Source organism: Colletotrichum navitas, assembly GCF_030913465.1.
Source record: "Colletotrichum navitas strain CBS 125086 chromosome Unknown LY79scaffold_1, whole genome shotgun sequence".
Classification (NCBI taxonomy): domain Eukaryota; kingdom Fungi; phylum Ascomycota; class Sordariomycetes; order Glomerellales; family Glomerellaceae; genus Colletotrichum; species Colletotrichum navitas.
This window is the reverse complement of record NW_026850547.1, coordinates 796,451-810,407: the sequence shown is the minus strand read 5'-3', so window position 1 is coordinate 810,407 and position 13,957 is coordinate 796,451. Positions and strand designations below refer to the sequence as shown.

General features: G+C 58.9%; 5 protein-coding genes across 5 annotated transcripts; 2 read left to right on the top strand and 3 right to left on the bottom strand.

The window, feature by feature from the left end:
• Positions 1–381: 381 nt before the first annotated feature.
• LY79DRAFT_664514 (ubiquitin-conjugating enzyme E2-binding protein) lies at positions 382–2,147 on the bottom strand (the record flags this gene model as incomplete). Its single annotated transcript, XM_060562903.1, has 2 exons — positions 382–1,008; positions 1,536–2,147. The coding sequence occupies 2 exons, from the start codon at positions 2,145–2,147 to the stop codon at positions 382–384; spliced, it is 1,239 nt and encodes a 412-aa protein (XP_060420660.1).
• Positions 2,148–3,826: 1,679 nt separating this feature from the next.
• On the top strand, positions 3,827–4,661 carry LY79DRAFT_532754 (LSM domain-containing protein). The gene is made up of 3 exons (XM_060556316.1): positions 3,827–4,005; positions 4,070–4,146; positions 4,224–4,661. Exons 1-3 carry the CDS (start codon positions 3,978–3,980, stop codon positions 4,416–4,418), a joined length of 300 nt encoding a protein of 99 aa, XP_060420659.1. The 5' UTR covers positions 3,827–3,977; the 3' UTR covers positions 4,419–4,661.
• On the bottom strand, positions 4,522–6,368 carry LY79DRAFT_532746 (inosine-uridine preferring nucleoside hydrolase). The gene is made up of 4 exons (XM_060556315.1): positions 6,219–6,368; positions 6,058–6,160; positions 5,831–6,000; positions 4,522–5,773 (listed from the first exon to the last, which is right to left on the bottom strand). Exons 1-4 carry the CDS (start codon positions 6,256–6,258, stop codon positions 4,782–4,784), a joined length of 1,305 nt encoding a protein of 434 aa, XP_060420658.1. The 5' UTR covers positions 6,259–6,368; the 3' UTR covers positions 4,522–4,781.
• Positions 6,369–6,580: 212 nt separating this feature from the next.
• Positions 6,581–7,372, bottom strand: LY79DRAFT_532744 (uncharacterized protein; the record flags this gene model as incomplete). The annotated part of the gene is made up of 1 exon (XM_060556314.1): positions 6,581–7,372. One exon carries the CDS (start codon positions 7,370–7,372, stop codon positions 6,581–6,583), a length of 792 nt encoding a protein of 263 aa, XP_060420657.1.
• Positions 7,373–8,754: 1,382 nt separating this feature from the next.
• On the top strand, positions 8,755–9,981 carry LY79DRAFT_503854 (uncharacterized protein; the record flags this gene model as incomplete). Its single annotated transcript, XM_060553445.1, has 1 exon — positions 8,755–9,981. The coding sequence occupies one exon, from the start codon at positions 8,755–8,757 to the stop codon at positions 9,979–9,981; it is 1,227 nt and encodes a 408-aa protein (XP_060420656.1).
• Between the last annotated feature and the right edge of the window lie 3,976 nt (positions 9,982–13,957).

Genomic DNA, 13,957 nt, shown 5'->3' with positions numbered 1-13,957 from the left:
CCTCTCGCTTCTGCCATGTGTCGTATCCCCGCTTTGTATCACTGTTTGGCCAGCGGCCCATCTACCCAAGGATGCGTTCTCGAGATCGGAAAACAGCACGGGAGACGATAGAAGGGGGTTTGGAAGAGACGCGGGTCGAGAGAGAAGAACACAGCAACGCCTTTTTGTTTTATTCACCTTCGTTTGAAGACTTGCCCGGGGTATCGTTTGCAGAATGCCATGACCTGTGACCCCAGAGATGACCTTTTCCACCAAATCCCTTGCCTCCCAAGCTAGCTTTTGCCTAGTCCCCTTTGCCATTTGTCAAGCCAGCGTGGCCGACCGCATCTCATCCTCGAGCAAGCGCTCTGCGTGCCTTGGTCCCGGGGCACGTCCCTCCGCTCAGACGCGCTCCCGTCCGCCGCCCGCCTCCCACTTGTCCAGCAGCCCGACGCTCCACTCTTTCAACGCCCGCTCGCCCGGCGGGAGTAGCCCGCTGCTCGCCCGCAGCCCCTCGGCCGCCGCGGCGATCGCCGCCGGCGGCAGGTTGACCTCCTGCACCTCCGACGTCATCGACTCGAGCATCGCGTCGGCCTCCTCCTGCGTGATCTCTCGGTACAGCAGCTTGATGGCGGAGCGCGCGGCCCCGCCGCGCCTCGATGACGAAGCGTAGACGATGTGGCTGTTGAGGATCCACAGGTGCAGCGCGGGGGATGACGACGACGACGACGAAGACGGGAACGTCGGCACGACGACGGACTTGGACGATCCGGAGCGCGAGAGCGTGGCGGTCAGGGCGGCGGCCAGGCACTCGGAGCTGCCGGGGGCCGCCGAGGGCGACGCCGTCTGGCAGGACACCTGCCACTTGAGCAGGACGACAGACGCGATGGCGACGTTGAAGAAGCCGACGTGCGCGCCGCAACCCGCGCAGAACGCGTGGAGCATCCTCGGGGGCGGGTCGGGCCCGTCGGCCAGGACGGCCGAGCTGGTGGTGTCTGAGCTCGCGCCGCGGGACGGCGACAAAGAGAACTGGACGGGAGAGAGAGGAAACGGTAAGTAAGAAAGGAGGAAAACAGGGGGGTGGGGGGAGGGGGGGGTTAGAGGAGGCCGGCACAATATATGTCCCTTCTTGTAATCCCGGGGCTCCCACGTGCTCTGGAAGTCCCCGGTGAAAGCAGGAGGGCTGGTCTCCGACCCGAGCGTGCCGACCCCGTCCGTCCACCCCGCGAAGGGAGGCCAGAGGTTTCGGCCGCGCCCGGGAAGCCTGCGCGAGGGCAGGGACGACGGGTGGATAGTTCATCTCGGGGCGAGGTATCGGTGACCACATCACTGAGCGGCAGCAGAAGCTTGCCCGATATGGCCGCCTTCTTAGCGCCCCGTTGAGTTTCGGAGAGAGAGAGAGAGAGAAAGAAGTTGATTTTATTCTTGTTCATTTTTTCTTCCGGGGAGCAAAAGGGAGTAGAATGCGCGTGTCACAGAAATGGAAGCCGCAGCCACGGCGGGAAAGTAAAAACAACAGAAGAAGCAAAACAAAACAAAATTAAAATGCCGCTTACCTCCAGACCCGTGCAGTCGGACTCGGAAAACAGGAACGAGGTGAGGTCCACCATCCCGACGCCGGGCTGCGCCGCGATGCTCGAGTTGGCGCCGTACCCGCGCTTGGTGGCGAGGTGGTCGTGCTCCCCGTGCTCGTGGTCCGTCGGCTTGTGGCAGTGCCAGAAGTCCATCATCTCGGCCCAGTTCTCGCTCGGCAGGTCCTTCCACTCCCTCGCCCTCCCTGGGGGCACCAGCGGCGCGGCGCAGGCCCTGCACGCGACGGCGGAGCCGGGGGCCAAGTCCAGCGCCGTCCACGGCACGGGCTCGTCGTGCGGGCTGCGCGTCGTGAGCGGCGACGTGGCTGACGCGTCGACCGCCAGCGGCATACGCCATGAGATGGCGCGCGAGGCCGGCGGCGGGGCGGGCAGGGCGGCCCCGCGGGTTTGGACTCTGCCCGGAAGCGCGAACGAGGTCTGCGCGCCGGCGTGCTGGAGCTGGAGCGTCGCGCCGTCTGGCGTGATGAGGCCTCTCGTGTGACCGCCCGCGGGGGAAGGCAGGGAGACCGCGACGGAGAGCTGGCGGATGTTCGCGAGCAGCTCGGCGTATATGCTCGGCGTTTCTTGAGACGCCATCGCGGGCACGGGTTTTGCTGATGGGTGAGGAAGTTGAAGGTTGCACGTGAGCGTTGCGAGGGTGTGGATGATGAGGTCGGGTTTAAGATGTGCTGGGGGTGACGGGTGGGAGTGGGTCCCAAAGTAAGACTTAGCGCACCGCTCGCTCGAGTTCTAGCGTCTTCGGTCCGGCTCAGCGCGCCGTTGAGGCCGGATGCGGGCCCGGTAGTCACCAGGTTGATATCCTCACCACCCATCCAGGATCCGGGTCTATCACGTCGACGCCGTGGAAAGGAATTACCACGAAAACATCAGATATATCTGTGGACGTGGCATACCGTTCTGCAGAAACACGTCAGATGGCACCCCAGGACCCTCCTGTCAGCATCACGGTTCGACGGCATGCCACACCCTCACCCCGAGCGACAGCGCCAGAAAGATGATCTATGAATCGAGAGCGTCATACGATACGTTTGTCGTGGTGGCAGCGGACACGTCGAGATCCTCCAGGCCCTCAAACGTGCCTCCCATATACTCACCAAACGCCCCTTTTCCCAGTCTCAGCCACCTTGGCTGTGACCTCGGCCATGATGCCGCCGAGGTCAAAGAGGCTGCACCTGGCAACGCGGCAAAAAGGTTGACGTGTTGAAATAGAGTCAAGGAAGATGCGTCGCTTGATCAAGGGCATGGTTGCCGCGCTAGAAGCCGTAGCCAAGTAGACATCGTGCGGCGCAGCAGATAATGCAACAGTCACGCCTGCGATTTATAGCTAGAGCGAAGTCTGATGCCTGCAATACTGGGCTGACTTAGAGGTCATCTCTGTTGACTGGGGACGAGCACTTGCTTGGCGTCCTTCCCAGGCCGCCGAGCAGCAGATGAGTAATGTTTGAGCATGACAATAGGGTCATGGATTAGTGACGAAGTGTTTGTGGTAATCAGTTAGAACTGTCAGGATGGCCAATCAGACGATAACTCGCACAACAATTTAGATGGCATTTTAGTCTCTATTTCAGTGTCATACAATTGCTGGTAGCCGAAAGGACAAGCAGTAACGCTGCTCAATCAGTTAACAACAGGCCGGTTTCGTCTTCCATGTTTGCACGGAGATAGTTAATTCAAAGAGTAGGGTATGTGCACTGGAAAGTGGTTATAATGTGGTGAAGACAGCTGGAAGGGGGACGACCCCGAAAGCTCTGACCGCGCCAGCCTTGGTCGATGGTGAAGTTTGGGTACGGGATTTCACGATACTGTGTTTCTATATAGAAGCCTCATCTCGATAGCAGCGTGACGCTGAATAGGAACAAGACGTAGGGACGTTCCAGTGCACAGACCAGGCGCTTCTTCGGGTCTCACCGGCGTGCTTACCACCTCCCAAAACGGCTTAGCCCGGAAGCTCCAAGGTACCGTATCCACTCGTTAGATTCGTACACTGCACTGACCATGGGCTGCTGGATAGGGCCTAGCGGGCTGGCAGAAACAGGGATCTAGAAGTGGCAAATGTAGGGGTTAGTCAACGTCAGCAGCAAGTTTGGTGGCAAGGGTTAGGGTTAGATGGGTGGGTGTGTGGCTAGGCTGGCTGACCGCCTTTTGAATTAGGCCTAGTGGGTGGTCAGTGCAGTGTACGAATCTAACGAGTGGATACGGTACCTACCTCCACTCAGAATTCCGAATTTCACCAGCCCAGCTTTCAGAATCAACATTGCGATACGGCCCGGTTCGACAGCACTAGACGCAGGCATTTCCGCACACTCCAAGAGGACGAGGGCCTCGAACGTGAAACGTCCATTCCGCCTCGAGCTTCTTCTGAACGAGAGTCCACAGACGACCCTTCCCTTCCGGACCGCCGCAACAATGGCGACCCTCGGAGGCTACCTCAACAGTACGTTCCATCCAGCCAGCCAATGCCGCCGGCTTGCAGAATACTGACGCTCGACCCCCTCTAGAGAAAGTCCTGATAGTAACGGCGGACTCGAGAATCCTCGTGGGCACCTTGGAAGCCGCGGACCAGTCCACCAACCTCGTGAGCTCCTCCCCTCCCCAAAATACTGCTCCCTCCAACGATGATTGCTCCGAGCTAACGCACGTTCGACGCGCCAGGTCCTCAGCAACGCCCAAGAGCGGGTGATCCAGACCCCCGAGAGCGGAGAGCCCTCGGTCCAGGTCCCCCTCGGCCTCTACCTCGTCCGCGGCGACAATGTCTGCACCATCGGCCTGGTGGACGAAGCGCTAGACGACAGCATCAACTGGACCGAGGTCAAGGGCTCCGCCATTGGAGGAACCAAGCACACATAAAAACAAGCCAGCGACACCGACACGGCTTATGGATCGGAGTGGCAATTGTTTGATTGCATCACGGATGTGTTTTGTTTCTTTATTGCGAGCGGGATACCCCAGTGTTGGGAAGACGTGAGCTTTTGCCGCCGCGAGGCACGCGTGCACGCAAGAGCACAGGCACACACACACACACACACACACACACAAAACAACGGCGTTAAATATGTTTGGGTTGGTAGAGAATGATATTGGGTTCCTACGGGGTATGCGCCTGCCTTTCCTCTATTCGGAATCTGCCACCAGTCCCTCAACGCTGTTGCGCTGACACGAGCGAACGAAAGCCGCACGCACCATGTCACCCACGGGCTACTCGTTCCCGTCTTAACCAAAGATCCTCTTCATGAGATCCTGCGCAAACAGCTCCTCGCCGGGGGACTCGACCATCCTGTTGATCCTGTTGCCCCTGCCGGTGCTGAGCCAGCCGCCAGTGTCGCCAGGGACCTCGGCCAGCGTCAGGACGTCGACGCCATCGTTGGCCTCGTTGGTCTCGAGGGCTGCCTCGGTGTACTTGGCACGGGTTCTGCGGTCGATGACGCACATGCCGCGCGTCCATTGGCCGGACGTCTCGACACGGATATCTTCCGGCTCCGCAACGGGCTTCCACTTGGGGTCGGACTGGGTCAGCAGGTACCAGACGGTCAGGGGGTCGTGCAGAGAGAGGCCGGGCTCCTCGCCGTCGCCCCTCATGGATTCGATCTTCTCAAACGTCTTGGACATGAAGTGGTTGACCCATTGGCCGAGGGGGCTTCCGGCCTTCAAGATAGGCTCGACGCGCTCCGTAAAGTAATTCTTGTTGAGAAGGTGGGGCGTGGTGATGTCGAGGGGGAACAGCGTCAGCTTGAGCCTTTTTGACAGCCTGGCCGGGTAGGGGGGGAGGGTGGACTGCTTGTCCGAGATGGGCGGCATCGTCGAACGGGGCGTCGGGGAAGTCAGGGCGAATACCCTGGCGGCCGCCACGGTGTCGGCAAAGGTGTTGAACTCGCCGGCGGGGGTGATGTTGCCAGGGACGTGGACGGCGCCGCCCATGACGCAGAGCTCCTTGACACGGAGGAAAGTTTCGGGGTCCTCGGCTGCGGCGAGCGCGACGTTGGTCATCGGGCCGACGACGCAGATGGAGATGGTGTTGGGGGGGTTCTCCTTGAGGATGCGGAGGATCTCCTTGTGCGCGACCTGCTTGGCTGGGGTGAAGTACTCGGAGAAAGGCGACGGGTCGTGGTCGAGGTTCTTCTCCGTGTGGAGGAGCGACTTCCACCTCTCATCTGGTGTCAGGTGGGGGTGCTCGTCGTGGACGCCATGGAGGCCGTCGAGTCCGTCTGCAGCAAGTCAGGGTCGGCACTTGAAGGGAGGGTGGTTCCTCGGGATCGCCTTACGGAAGTAGTCGGCGGCCAGTTCGTCGTCTTCCAAGGGGTGCTCGGCGCCAACGGCTACGATGGGCTTGTAAGCCTTCAGCGCTTCAAAACCCTCGGGCTTGCCGTTCTCCCTGCGCCATGCAATCTCCTTCTCCAGGACGTGGAAGAGAGCAACAACGTTGCGTAAACAGCTATGTCGAGTTAAAATAAAACAAGTTTGAGACACCAGTGGGGCGTGGTGCGCATACCTCTGCAGCGGCACGTTGCCGTATGTGACTGAAATCATCATGACCTCGAGCTCCTCGGGAGAGGCCGAGAGGGCCAGGAGCATGGCCAGAACATCGTCGATACCTGCATGAAAAATGAGCGTCTAAAGCGCCAGTCGAACCGAATTTGAGCAAAAACGCACCGGGATCGGAATCGATGATGACGCGGTTCTTGGGAGCCATGGTTATGGTGGTTTGAGAGCAAGTCGTCTCTCGGGTCAAATGGGAGTATATTGTGAGTGTGAGAGAAAGAGGGTAACGTCACTAAACGGCTAGAGCCTAGGTAAACTTTCTCACGGGGATACGGTAGGTTTTTGACGGACTCAGGGTCCATTTTATCCACAGTAACTGCTAGCAGCAAACGGCTCTGCTGTACAGTAGGTACGCAGCCTAAAGCAAGCAGGGATTGAGCAGGCACCCGGTGTGGCCAAAAACTCGGCAGGGCGCCCTCCCGTACACTAACCGCTCCGTCACCCGCTCTCTTTGAGCTGTTCCACCGGGTTAGCTACAGCAGGTTAGCCCGGAGGGTTAGCGGCGGGAACCTGGAGTCGGAGCCCGTCGAGGTCCGACGGACTTGAATGTACAGGCATATACTACAGTACTCGGTAAGGTAAGAGGGCAAGGTTGATAAGCCGGAGAGCGGGCTCCAGCGGACCCACGCGCGAGGTACGCCTGACGGAGATGGCCGGTAGCCATCGTGTGTCTGTGCCGCCAGATCCGGCGCCGGGCTGCTGTTGCTCGAAGGCCTTCCCGTCCCTTGCCTTTGTTGCTGGCGAGTGTGTATAGATAGCCTGGTCAATGACGCACACACGCACAAAAGGGCATTGCCAGCAACCGGCGACCCCTCATCGTCAACCTCGATGGTGGGGGCGGGCAGAGTGCGAGCGATGAGAGGGCAGAGCGCTAAGCCGCTCTGAGACCTCAGCACAGATCCAATGACAGGATCTGGAGGTGGCTTTTCCCAGCTCTTATCTCTTATCGGGGAGGCGCACAGTAGGCAGTGAGTGATCTGACATGCGTCAAGGTGCAACTCTCTAGACCTCCCAGCATTAGACGAGACACGGGAGGGAGGCTTCGGGAAGTAAGAGTTTACACTATAAATTATAATACAAAAATAAAAAGAAGAGGTGAATTTGACCCTCAACAACTTTACCCTTTGTTCGAACTCTGAACCATGACGTTGAACGGGGCCCTTTCCTCCGAGACTCCCGAGACTCGTACGACAGCAGACAGAGGTGCATTGATTGTTTGGCAGCAAACCATTACCGGTAATCGACCTTTCGGGGAGGGCTCTCATTTGCTTGCACACACATAGGTACTTGCTTGTTTGCCCCAAACAACACCCCCGCCAGGATGGATCGACCAATCACCGTGGCGGCCATGGATCGCAGAAGATAATCACGTGAGACAGGCGTATCTTGCAAGCGGCACCATTTGTATCTCGCCTCCGCACGTGACCTTCTCGTCGCTCCTTCCCCAATCTTGCTTGCATGCCCGTGCTGGAGGAACCCCTTAACTCTGGGTAGAGGTGAAGCTGTCACTTTGGATGACGATGCAGGAAATTACACCACAACACGAGGAATAGCCTAATCTTCCCATCTCACCTTGGCCCGAGGGCGGACGATACGTCACCCTCGACGAACATCCCCGAAAAGTTGGTGCAATTGACTCTCCAAGTTGTTTTGCAGCGTCCAAGAGGACCGTCAATGCCTTCTTTTGCGTCTGGCAAGAGACACATCATCCACTTCCGCCATCCATCATGCCAATGCCCATGCCCATGCCGCCCTTCGCCTCTAAGCACAGCTCGGCTAGCCAGAAACGCGTCCCTCAAGGGGGGAAGGGAAGGCTGCGGCGAAAAGGACACCAGGCCCAGTACGCAATTCCCGCCCTTGTCGTCGTCGTAGTATGTATGCACGTTGGCCCTTGTGTGCGTGCAGCAGCAGTAGCTCCTTTGCGCTGGTTGGCCTTTGCATCCTTGGACGGGACGCAGGACCCTCTCCCCCCCCCCAAGGTACCTACCTACCTACCTACTTTCCCCTACCCGAGCTATTTCCCCCAACTGGTACACCGTACTGGACACTGGATCTGGACCATCGGTGCTGAGAAGCCACCTGGTAACTTTTTTTCTGCCTGTCTCACACTCTCCTTGCCAAGCTACCTTTGCATCTGAACACGACATCCAGCCCGACTTTCAACCGCGTGGTCGAAACGCCTCCATCGCCTTTCTTCCCCCTTCTCTTTTTTTCTCCGCTGCCTGCCTTTGCTTCACCATCCACCCCGAGCATCATCGCTCCGCGCCTTTCATCTCCAATTAATCCATCAATCGAGCGCCCACATCTTCTTTGCGCCCGCCCTTTCTCCGTCTCTCTACCTGTATGTCGCCGATCGGCATACTCGCCACCAAATGCTAAAGAGCCTCGGACAATTCCCACCCCCCCGTCCAGAGCTTCGACGCGACTTGAACTCTATCGCTGACTTACCGTCAATCAGGCCTCCAAACCTCCCCATATCTTCTCCATTAGTGAGCCAGCGAACGAGACAATCGTATCCCTCAAAGGAACCTGAGCTTGCGGCACTTGATCCGACAAGCTGCTGCCCGTGGCTGCACCGCACCCGCCTTATCGACACTACCCCTTAATATCTACCTCGTAGTGCTCTGCGCTACCAGCAACCACAACAATGACGGCTTCCGACTTCTTGACCACACAGACCGTGGGCGGCTACCTCGTCTGCTTTATGATTGCCGGTGGCTTCATCTACCACTACAGCAGCAAGAACAAGCCTGCGCAGGTTGCTAAGCAGGCCAAGGCATACGTCGAGCCCCGAAAGGACACCAACGCAAAGAAGCAGCGAAAGGCCGCCTTTGCTTCGAGCGCACCAAAGTCGACCACTGAGGACAAGGGCTCATCAAGCGCAGTCGAGGCCCCCAGCACATGGCTGAGCAATAACCCCAAGGATGACGTTGATAACGCCGAGTTCGCCCGGAGAATGGCCAGCATCAAGGAAGGCAAGAAGTTCGACGGCAAGTCTTCGGGAGACTCCAAGAAGAAGACCAAGTCCGTTAAGCAGTCCCGTGCTGCCGAGAAGAAGCCTGCCGAGGTGACCGAGGAGAAGGAGCCAGCTCCCGCTCCCGCTCCCGCCGTCGAGGCCGTCGAGGATGTCCAAGACAGCTCCGCTGCCGCCTCCCCCGAGGTCACGCCTGCCGACCCCAGCGGTGTCAGCGACATGCTGGAGCCTTCCGCCGGCGGCCCGTCCGTCCTTCGCCTGACCGGAACCGACAAGGAGAAGCCCAAGGCCAAGAACCAGAAGGTCCCCGAGAAGGCCGAGACCAAGAAGCAGCGCCAGAACCGCCAAAAGGCCGAGGCCAAGAAGGCCGCCCGCGAGGAGGAGGAGAAGGACCGCAGGGTCAAGCTCGAGAAGCAGCGCCGTACCGCTCGCGAGGCTGCCGGCATCCCCGCCAAGGACGGCTCTCAGTTCATGGCCGCCGTCAACGGCAACAAGTCCGCTTGGACCGCCGGCTCCCCCAACGGCGCCTCCACCAACGGCGCTCCCCCTGCCGTGCAGCCTCTCGACACTTTCGAGGCCCCGGCCAAGAACGACGCCGCCCCGGCTCAGGCCTCCAACAACTGGATCTCGTCGCTCCCCTCGGAGGAGGAGCAGATCGAGCGCCTCAAGGAGGACGACGAGTGGAACACCGTCCCTGCCAAGTCGAAGAAGGTCAAGAAGGAGAACCGCACTCCTTCTCCCGAGCCCGCCAAGGCCGCCGCCGCTCCTGCCCAGTCCCGCCCCGTCCCCCAGGCTGTCCAGAAGCCCGCGTCGAACGGCAAGCCCGCGAAGCCCGTCCAGTCCAACTTCGGATCCTTCTCCGCTCTCAGCACCGAGGAGGAGGAGGAGTGGGATGTATAAGCGGCTTCCGTCGTCGCGAACGTCCATGTCCAGGATATTCCGCCTTCAGACACGCACCCCTTAACGTGGTCACATTCTCCTCGCGTCGTCACTGTCACGTGTTATTCTAACTGTACAATACTTCTCCCTGGAGTGCGGAACCATCTAAAATGACAAATGAAAAACTTCACATGCATCCCCTTTTTCCGACATGATGGAAGGGCGCCGAACTTGCGACGATCGCGTTCCGCGAGGTGGCGGGTTCGGTCGGCAGGGCCCATGGCTTTCTATCGCGTATACACGAACACCAAAAAGATATCAGCCGTAGCACAAGGTCTGGAGTTGGGCGGGAGAGGGGACAATATCGGCCAGCGGGCTGAGTGGTTTGCACATGATTTCCTTCTTCTCGTTTCGACCCCGAGACCCGGCTATTGATTGATTGGAGCAAACGAACGGAGTGTGATGCGAGATCACGAATGTCTACGAGGAAGTTGGGCTTATCAGTCTAGGCCGGGAATTAACCAAAATGGAAAAAAAGCCTTTCCCTAGCGGAGAGCAGAATGGGTTGAATCACATGGCAAAAGGGGCCATGCATCTTTCAGTCGTTGTGTGTGTGTGTTGGCGCGGGACAGCGCTAGATACTTTCAATAGGTTTTTCTTTCCCTCAAACGTTTTTTTTTCCCCCTTTGCTTCCTCTCTCGACCATTTACCCGGCGGTGAGCCCGTTCGTCCCTTGTGAGTTGTCCATGCGCCTCCCGCTACGCTACCGGGATGGTGCCGGCGCGAGTGATGAACTAGCGATCTCCACGTTCATGCCGCTCCTGCGCGCTCTCCAGTCCCGTCTTCACGATCCCGACAGCCTCGTGCGACGTGATCGGATCGCGGGCTCGGCCAATTCGGACGCGCGTGAGAGAGAGAAGGGGGGAGGGGGGTGAGAGGGAGAAGGGGAGAGAGAGGCCCCCGTTACCCGCTCCAAATCCTCGTCCATCGCTCGCCAGCACGGGGGCTCGTCGCGTGCCCTTTGCCTACCTCTTCCCTAGCTAGGTAAGCGACTAACCAGAGCCCCCCCCCCCCCCCCTCTCGCGGCCAAGCCGGCGGCGCAGTGGACGGACTGGATTCATCATGTGGATGACAGCCCCTCCTCTCTCCCCCTCTGCCATCCGGCCTCCGGGGTGGTACCGTGAGAGTGGTTTTCTTTTTCTTTTTCTTTTTTTTTTTGGGGGGGGGGGGGGGGGGAACGAAAGGAAGAGTGAAGTAAGGTTTTTTCGGTTCGTTGACCGCCCTCCGCCCTTCCGCCTTCCGACGACGATGCGGGGCCGCGGGCTCCCGGCCCTCCGAAGCCAATGTGCACGCGCGAGGCGCGCAGCAGCAGCAGCAACGGCAACATGGGTGGTACAGTACAGTGTATAGTAGAGAATAGCACATGGCCCCGGGTGGGGGAAGCCGGGTCCGGGGCACTTGGCTGGGGCGGGGGCGGCGGGTTTGGCAGCACCCCGAGGGTATCCGAGTAGCTATTGGCGCGCGAAGGGGGGGGGGGGGGGGTTCACATGCGCAACTCGCTCATCCATGGACGGATGGACCTGCGTGTAAATCATCGGTTGCACGGAGAAGACGTGCGGAGGGGCGCGCACGACTTGTTGCATCTTCTTGCATGTAACCGAGGCGCTGGGAGGACGGTGCCTGTCGAGAAGGAGCATGGTCGAATCACGAGGAAGGGGCATTATGGAAGGGGGGTGGGGATGGCGGTTCGTTACAATGAGGGGTGCACACGCGTGCTTTTTCTACAGCGTGGGCGGGCAGCTGTGCTGTGCAGTTATCCGGAGATGTGGTGACATGTTGGGAAGGAAGGGGGTTGGGGGCTCTGCTCCGCGAGAGTGTGGATGGCTCGACTGGCCCTTGGGCGCAGCCGCGTGTTCTCGGCGCCCTTGGCCGGTCTTTCTTTTTCATTCCCTTTTTTTCCCCCTTAGCTTTTTTATTCCTTTTTTTACTTCCCCCATCTTCCTTTTCCATCTTGACGAGATGCAGCAGTGTGTGTTCGCCCGTCCTATAACCAAGATAAGTACGGAAAACATGCCGCGAGCTATTTTTACATCGTGTTCGACCCCCCAATGGCGGTCAACTTTTCCTCCCCGATGAGGTGGGTTCTGTCATCGCCGCCAAGACCCCCCCTCCCCGGAGCCCCCGTCGTGCTGCGAGCTGGTTTGTTCTGCCCTCTTTGGGGATCACGTACGGCATGTCAGCCTCAAAAGTGTAAAGCATAGGTAGAGTGGGGGAGGGTGGGGGCGTACGCAGTAGGTGACAGAGCTTCAATTCCGTTTGCGAGCTTTCCCTTCCGGGGAGGAAAGGGTTGTATGTGGCCGGATGGCGGGGGAGGGGAAAAGGGCCAGTGTGGAGGGGGCGTGGAGGTGCGATGATTGGGATGTTCACGGATCGTTGGTAATTTGATTAGTTACCAAATCTTCCCACCGAGTGCTGCATCGCCAAAATGTTCCATTGTTTGCTTTCCTAGGTTCGGTGACTGTTTTGGACCCATGCCGGCGGCACCCGGCGTGCATGGCGGGCATATCATCAACGACCCGTCACCCACAGCGGCGTCCGCGGATGATGCAATCTTTCATTTTCTTTGAGCGGGCAACCCCCCCCCCCATCGAGGATCGACGCTGAGTTTGGTTTCATTGTGCCGTTGCAGAGCTCACCCGCGGCGATCGGGGGAGGCTAAATAATGCGTTGTGTAACTAGTTTAGAGCATCGGCCCGTTGCCGATTCACTTGCTTTCGATCCCCCCCCCAGCTGACGTCCGGGTTGGTAACCTAATCAGAGGGCGGGCGGGTGTGGCGGGAGAAAGAGTTGGAGAAGATCGGCTACCTAATACCTGCACTGTTAGCCAGTAAGTCGGTAGGACTAGTGAGCATGCATGATTAACTGATAGGCTTCCAACAGGCATGATCTCCAACAAGGGAAACTCTCGGCCATGTGCGACGACGACGACTGGGCGGCCATGTGGAGGAAGTCAAGTCAGACGTCTGTCTGTCTGTCATTGGTGCCATGTCAAACGTGCCCATCAATCAGGACCGCAAGCCAGCGGGGCAATGGCATTGAGGGCTGAAAACCGGGTATCGGATGATACGGTCTCTGCCTCTCTCACACACACACTCTCTCTCTGTGTACCGGTATGTGTGTGTGTCTGGCCACGGAGCAGAGAGCCGTGCCGGCAGCGCTAAGGCGAAAAGCAAGCTGCGGTGCTGCGGTGTAAAACTCGCAAGGCGCGCGAAACGCAGAGGCGTTTGTGATCCTGTCTGGTCTCGTCTCGCAAGGCCCGTCTTGCTGCCAGTGAGACAGGGCAAGACAGGAGACCGCTCGTTCTGGAAACGCGAGCCGCAGCAGCGCAACGTCGGCGCTGTACGTGCTGCTGGGCACCCTTTCCCACGGACGCTTCAACAGAGGGGGCTTAGGCGCTGCCGCCACCGGGTCCCCCCCGGGGCGGTCGTGAGTCGTGACTAGAACAGGCGGTCACTGCGGGAGATCGGGCTGGGTGGCCGTGAGACATTAACGGCTCTGGCTGGAGCCGTGCCAGTTTTTGAGCAACACTTCTGAGGAAACTGCGGCGGCACCCGGCCTGCTGAGAAATGATGGAACAAAGTTTGAGAAATTTTCTGCTTGCACGGAATGCGCCTCTGGTTGCTCACTCAGAGTTGCGGCGTTGCTGAGTGATATGTGAGCGTGTTGTCCGTGAGCACAATCTCTTGGATGACTAGTAGAAACGGCCTAAATGTCAGTTAGGCTGTGGCTGATACTGGCGGGGGGCAAGCGTGCACGGCATAGCATGTCCAAGGCGTCCCTCCCGTTGCAGAGGCGCGACACACAGCGCGAGTAACCCAGTTTGCAGTTTATAGGACTCCATCCGGCTCCGCATTCCATCGTGGAAGTTATTGAATCATCGAGTTAACAGGTGTCCAGGATGGCGAGGTTGGCATGATAGAGTGCATGGCATTTTATC

What these genes read in the sequence shown, in the direction of transcription:
- LY79DRAFT_532746 (XM_060556315.1), bottom strand. Translation starts at nt 6,258, where the DNA reads ATGGCTCCCAAGAACCGCGTCATCATCGATTCCGATCCCG. An exon ending in CATCATCGATTCCGATCCCG is followed by an intron (nt 6,161 to 6,218) that starts GTGCGTTTTTGC and finishes TTTTTCATGCAG; the next exon opens with GTATCGACGATGTTCTGGCC. An exon ending in ACTGGCCGCCGACTACTTCC is followed by an intron (nt 5,774 to 5,830) that starts GTAAGGCGATCC and finishes GACTTGCTGCAG; the next exon opens with ACGGACTCGACGGCCTCCAT.
- LY79DRAFT_532754 (XM_060556316.1), top strand. Translation starts at nt 3,978, where the DNA reads ATGGCGACCCTCGGAGGCTACCTCAACA. An exon ending in CCTCGGAGGCTACCTCAACA is followed by an intron (nt 4,006 to 4,069) that starts GTACGTTCCATC and finishes GACCCCCTCTAG; the next exon opens with AGAAAGTCCTGATAGTAACG. An exon ending in CGGACCAGTCCACCAACCTC is followed by an intron (nt 4,147 to 4,223) that starts GTGAGCTCCTCC and finishes TCGACGCGCCAG; the next exon opens with GTCCTCAGCAACGCCCAAGA.